This window comes from Nansenia antarctica (genome assembly GCF_963989245.1).
Source record: "Nansenia antarctica genome assembly, chromosome: 10".
In the NCBI taxonomy this organism is placed as follows: Eukaryota; Metazoa; Chordata; class Actinopteri; order Argentiniformes; family Microstomatidae; genus Nansenia; species Nansenia antarctica.
The window spans coordinates 19,247,750-19,254,751 of record NC_137680.1 but is presented as its reverse complement, the minus strand read 5'-3'; the positions used below and the strand labels follow the sequence as shown (position 1 = coordinate 19,254,751).

The window sequence follows — 7,002 nt, the reverse complement described above, 5'->3', positions numbered from 1 at the left end:
AAATCAATCACAGTTTTCCAGTTCAGACAGAGTGTTTTCTTTCAATAGGATCTCAGTCACTCCTAATCACTCCTAATGTCTTTCTCTCTCCCCCTCTTGCTTTTACATCGAGGCAATAATCTTCAGCATTCAGCTGAACTCGTCGCCGTATTCTCACAGTCCTTGAATTTAAAAAAGCAAGTTTTCGCTTTTAGTTCATCAGCGCTTGCTCTCTCTTTCTCCGCCTCCGGGACCCTTGATGGTTAATGATACAAACTCACTTGACCGGAATCCCTTTTTTTTGCTTGGACAACATTTTCCTTGTTGTTTTTTTTCGTGTGTTCTCGTTCAATACGTGAATACCAAGTTAGAAATGGTCGACTCGAGCCAGTCTCCTGAAATCATCTCGCTCACCTCTGGGGTGCAATAGTCAGGGAACTCGAAATGAGAGCCCCCGGACCCCGACTCGAAATTAAAATCCAAGTCTCTGTCCAACACGGAGGAGCCGAAGCTGCCCAGTGACATGCTGTCAAACCCCGGGCTGGGGGTAATGTCCAGTAGGTCGTCCTCGAACTCCTCGTCCGACGACGAGGACTGAGAGGAGGAGGAGGAAGAGGAGTGTGAGGCGGAGGGGGAAGGAGGTGAAGATGCCCCCCGCACGCTGCTGGGAGACTGGCCGCCCTCCTCCTCCTTGACTCCGGGGTCCTCGTACAGGCTGAGGGGGTCTTCGCTGGACTCCGTGGAGCTGCTGAGTGTGGGGCTGGCAGGGACCGCCGCCAGGGACGGACTGACACTGTGGCTGACAACACCGCCCCCGAAAACATACACTCGCTTCGATTTCTTGCTGTCAGGTATCTGTTTGGCAGTCGAGGAGGAGACAGACTTGGATTTGTAGAGCAAATGATGATCTGCGGTGACAGCATGATGGGAGACTTGGGAATCTGGGAATGCTGCTGCTTTGGTGCTCCCCCCGAAAAGTAATTTATGAGGTTTACTGGATTTGGAGGATCCACTTTTTTTCGAAGATGCTGGTTTCATGCTGGTGTTGTTGTTGCAATTGCTCCCCCCGCTGATCTTGTCCCCCTTCTCCCCGGGCTTGGAGCTGCTCGACTTCACCTTCTTCCTCGGCCGGTACTTGTAGTCGGGGTAGTCCGCCATGTGCTTCAGCCTCAGCCGCTCCGCCTCTCGGATGAAGGGGATCTTGTCGCAGTCCTTCAGCAGCTTCCAGCGCTTGCCCAGCCTCTTGGATATCTCCGCGTTGTGCATGTCCGGCGACTGCTCCATAATTTTACGCCTCTCGATCTGCGACCACACCATGAAAGCGTTCATCGGCCTCTTGATGTGCCCGGTGGGGGTCTTGCACCAGGCAGGGTCCACCATCTTATTGTCCCCGGCGGAGGACGCCGTGGAGCCGGGACTCGGGGATGAAGCCATGTCCAGGTCCATGGCTCCGGAATCGGAGGACTCGTCTCCGGCGAAGACAGCCTCGGAGCTCTCCGTGCTACTCGTCTTCTGTACCATAGTAATGCCAGAGAGAGAGAGAGCTTGCTCTCTAAGTCCAGAGCAGACGATAGGCTTTTGCAATAAAGTCAACTCAGTTTTGCTTTTGACAGTTTTGGTCTGAGTGAGAAAGAAGAAGTCGGTCCTGAGATGTGCCCCGAACCGGCGATGGGCTTTAGCCCTGGAGTCCGTAGAATAGATGACCGCAAAAAAAAATGCTGGATGTGTAAAAAAAAAGTTCGTTTTCAGGTCTCTGAATTGTGATACAGTACTGTCTGACAGTGAAACTGTCCCAGCCTCAGTCTGCTTGTCTCTTTCCCTCCGATAATGTTTTATATCAACTATTCAATCCTATCTTGTCTGTTTAGGACTGAACTTTTTGCAGGTTTAAAGCTGCTGAATAACAAACTGAGTGTCACCTGAAAAGCCTTCACGTTTCTTAAAGTAAAGGTAACTCTTGTTTTTCTCTGCATAGCCAGCCCTCCGTTTAAACACCATGCGGGAAGACCTGAGTTGTTCAACTAGAACCAGGGTCCGCCTCCTTCCATCTGCAGTCTGTCAGTTTCAGCAGCCTCCACTAGCTCCCCGCGCGCCTTTATCCTCTCCCAAAGATATAACGGCGATACAATCTAGCCAATCGGCGCCTGTCTCTACCCAGCTCTGTGCCAAAGTCACGCCCCCCACGCGCCCCATTGGTCGAAAAAGGAATCTAATAATAATCAGCGCGTGCAATGAGGAGCTTTATGTCTGACCTCATTCCAGTATACACGACAAACTTAGTTTTTTAAAGGAGACATGCTTTATGTTATGTACTTTTTTTTTCTTCCTTTTCTCCTTACCAGACATACATAGTATTATACCATTATCAACAAGTTGTGTCTAAGGTAAACCAGTCTAATACGAGTTCATTATACTCGAATCATCACATTCAACAGTGGTACTGTTGCTTGGAAATAACAACTTTTAGACTCTGTTTTGACTATCATTATATTAAGATCGACATGACTTTTACTGTGTATGTTTTTTCTGTTATTATCAATACGCAATTTGTACACTTAAGTAAAAAATGACTTAAAGTACATTGTTTTTAGCCTACTCCAATAGAGAGAAGCCAATTTATGTGTATACGATACGAATAGTTCTAAGTTTTAGTGTTGATAAGGGGTTCACTCACACCAAAAACAAACATGGCATGAAATGTTACACAACAAGTGTAAGAGTGTCATTCTTTTCAGTGCGATTGCAGGGCTCGTTCGCAAACACGGAAATATCCCCAGACACATGCATGCGAACACCTCAGTTTGTTGGACTGGTGAGAAACAGATTCTCACACAGGCTACAGGCTCCACGTTCAGCCAGACTGCCTCCGAGGGCGGAGCCGGCGACAGGCAGGCGGTCCTTGGTCACATTACGCCCGCCCCCAGCACCACTGAGAAGGGAAAGAAGGAGACGAGACTGCAAACTGAGACCAACACTCGTCTTTTCTCAGTACAACATTGCAAAAGCTGCTCCGGGGAGCGATAAGATGGGGCTCCAGACCCAATTCTAGAGTTTTTACGCACACATTTTACGCAAACGCATGAGCCCCATCTTATCGCTCCCCGGAGCAGCTTTTGCAATTTTCAAGCATTCAACTGTACTCAACTTTTGGGGCACACTGTAGCTGTGTACTCACACTATACTGGAAAAAGACAGATGTCATGAATTGACACCACACTGAGTAGTAGCCTAGACTATATGGTCTAGTTCAAGCTTGCTCAATACAGTGGGCTTTTCACTCGAACGCACATGTCGTGGGACAAACCAAGAGGAGATTTAAGGCGATGAGATGGAAGTGTGACACTAGATGGCAGAGTGGAGCCAAAGGACAGAGCAAGACTCTATTGAAGGATTCAGATGGGTCCAGACCATGCATACATGGGCGAATTACGTAATGTTACTCAGACATTCAGTCAAACATTGTTTTGCCACTGAAACTACTGTGAGTGTTTGTAATTCTGAACACTGTCGCGACTCCGCAATTGTGCCCAGATAAAGGACAGCCACAGGAAATTAATTCAGGTGTTCCTGCTGGGAACCTCAGCTTCTTTTGCTGTATAAGCAAGCGCTTTGAGTCTGGAATAAAGCCCTTTAAGTGAATGGAGCGTTCAAATGGAAAATCATGATAGTTAAACTCAGAAACCACACATTTTAGATGCATTGTAGTGAGCACAATTATGGATAATATTCCCTGATATCTGACTGCATCCAAGTAGAGCACCGGTAATTGCGCTCCAATTTGTGTGTTCATGGAGCATGACTAGAATAGAAATTGAGTGCAAACTCGTAAACCAAAGAATCCTAACGTCGGCTTTCAAACCCATTCAGTACATTCGTAATATATTATAGAAATAGTCATGGTACATGGATATGACCTCTGTGAACAAGGACCGAGGACTCCCAGTGTTGGTGTCAGGTTATAGCGGATCCACACCTTGGGCAGGTGGCATGATGTGCCCACATTGCTGCTCCATTTCCTTCGGAGGGAAAGATGGGCTACGACAAGACGTTTTCAAATCCCCCAAAATCAAAGGCCCTTTTCGACTCTTTTCTAATTTCAATAGACAGAATATGATGCCAATCTGTAGAGCTCTTTTTTCAAGGTGCATCGTACGCATGAGGAGTGCGCATATTTGAGGTAGGCTACTCATAATGTTGTTCGATGAGAAGGAAAGTGTGTGTGTGTGTGTGTGTGTGTGTGTGTGTGTGTGTGTGTGTGTGTGTGTGTGTGTGTGTGTGTGTAATGCTTTCGAACTTAGTCTTTTATGACCGGTGTTAACATTATGCGCAGCTGCCGTAGTGCTGGCGGGCGTTGGGTGCGTGCAGGTGTTGGGTGCGTCCGCTCCCTTGTCAGTCCACATCTCTCCTTCATTTGGACTGCGATAGCCTACCAGACATTCGTCCCTTTATCCTTATCAAGCAATCAACAAGTTAATATTGATGCCACACGCAAAGTTTAGCATTACGTAGCCTATTTTTCCAGAACATTCGATTCTGAATCAATGTGTTCCGTTGTGTGGAATAATATTCGAAATAGGGTGGAAAAGCATGTTTGGAAGATGGGCATATATGAAACGACAAGCTCTTCATATGCAGCAGCGACTCGCTGTATTGAATATGATGTACTACAGGCTGGCGAATCTGTGTGACCAAACTGATCTTATTTGACAGATAGTCTCTCCACTGTAAAGATCCACATATCTGCCACCGCAGAGGTTATACTGTCATACTGTACAGGAATGCTCCTGTTCATGGAAGGTACTATCCGCTCACATATTTCTGTCATAAACAAATGGATATTTTTTTTTTTTTTTTTTTTTTTTTTAATGCAGTGATGTCTGTGGGAGTCTTGGCAACAATTCAAGTTAAACGCGCATGTCAGGATTCGTCTCAGGATATTCAACAACAACGACGCACCTTTGTCGTACTATTAATATACTATCCTTGAAATCATTGTTCAGAACAAATCTGAATTCTGTATAACCCGCCAGGGACAGGTGGTACATTTGTTACAGTATATTATATGAACTGTATTGATTCAGATACTGTTTATTTCAACGCATGTTTAAACAGGTGTTCTAGACAATTGCTTATCTTATCCAAAAGAGCAGCTGCCAAGTAAGTCCCTGTTAATTATTTGCAATGTTAGCACTTACATTGCCCCCTGACAAGACCTCGTTGTTAGTGTCAAACTTTGATTTTGGTAAGTTCAATGGGGTTTCAGCATCTGCACGTTGGTTGCACAAGGTTAGTCTGGAGTGTACCTATTGGCCCACACCACTACAGATGCATAACGAGTCAAACTCAGATAAGATAACATAGAAAGACAATGCCTAATAATATATATATATATATATTTTAAAGAGTGTGATACATATAGATGTTAACTCTAAACATAAAGGTCTTTTTAAGGTCTACTTTCTAAATCATCATCCTCACTCTGCATCCTCTGTTTCAGCTTCAGACTTGTCTGAGTGATGTTAAGTCCCTTCCTGTGACATGTTGACATGCAGCACCACACACTTCATGTGGTGCATACATATTTAACGTGGGACAAAAGTCTGCTTTCGTAAGATGGACCCAGCCTGTTGCAAACAGATCTTGTGTATGGCTTGTGGCCTGGTAAAGCAGAGGTGCATACATTAGCACTGAGAGGAGACACCAGGTCTGACAGCAGGGTGGTACCAGAGGGACCCGTTTCCCAGACCTTCTCCCCTGAGGTTCACCACCTTCTGCGTCAGGGTACAGATCAGGCGCATACAAAGAAGATTGTGACACAGATGCCAAGATGCTAACTCTCAGAGACGTGATGGCCGCAGTCAATATCGATGGTCAGGGCCAAATATGGGGGAGGTGGTGGACGTGCAATCTAAACAAAGAGGGGTTTGACTCTATGCATTAAATCAGCATCGACCAGAGAGAGCTAAATGTGTTCTTTTGCCTTTTAGACATTGAAAGTAACACATTCTCTCATAGCTGTGTTGTAACCCTGTATGCACTCCAGTAACAACAATATATTAACATGCTATTCATTTAGATCTTGCTTTAGGTTGTTATTTCTTGGTTGTTCTGTAAAGTCAGAATATCTAGTCACTTTTTTGTAATGCTATTAATACAGGTCAATGTATCTTTGCGATCTGAATCATGTCCTCAGGTGAAAAGTTCTAAATATTTTGTTCTAAATAGCTTGATGTTAGATGACCAGTTGTCTACCAGTGTGCATCAATAATTGGAATGACACTCTAGAGAATTCCTTGTGTTTGTGAAAGACATAACTATATATTGGATGCAATTTATCCAGTGAACTGACAAACTGATACCACACCAATTACAAACTAACGGCTGGCTCTTCACACCTGACAATCAGAAGGTACAGTAGTGTTGAGAGAGGGTCTGCTGAAGTGAACAAGTGTTTGTGATTCTATTGGGGGTGTAACTTGATTTTAACACCTGATCATACAGCAAGTCTTGTACATAATTACTGATAGTACAGTTAAATGCACAACAATTCAGTTTGAACAAATAACAATATCGTCATATTTTTGGAGTTTTCTAAAATCAATTCGAGTAAAACAAAGTTTAGTAAGTCAACCAGCTCTCTCTCCCTTTCATAATACAACTGGTGACTACTTGTGACTGCTCTCTTATATGACAAGTATAATCAAGTACAAGTATAATCATCAATCACTGTAAACATAATGACAGAATATGCAATACAACAGGACCGTTCAGAAAGTAGTCATTTGAAGCCCTAACCTTGGAATACCTGATATGGAGTCTATTCTGGTACTGGTCATTTGAATCTACACAATGTGGTGAAATGGTGGTACAGCCAATACATGCTTCTCTCACTAAAGTTACCTTGTTGAAGAGACCAAAACGTTAAACATCACATTTTAAATGGGCATGATTTCACAGAATCAATGTGAACGGCACACTGCCACATTGTAAACCTTCCTGCAAAGATATTTCTTGAATATGCTT

At 44.4% G+C, this 7,002-nt stretch overlaps 1 protein-coding gene across 1 annotated transcript; it reads right to left on the bottom strand.

The window, feature by feature from the left end:
* Window positions 1-327: 327 nt before the first annotated feature.
* Window positions 328-1,500, bottom strand: sox4b (SRY-box transcription factor 4b; the record flags this gene model as incomplete). Its single annotated transcript, XM_080540316.1, has 1 exon — window positions 328-1,500. The coding sequence occupies one exon, from the start codon at window positions 1,498-1,500 to the stop codon at window positions 328-330; it is 1,173 nt and encodes a 390-aa protein (XP_080396442.1).
* Between the last annotated feature and the right edge of the window lie 5,502 nt (window positions 1,501-7,002).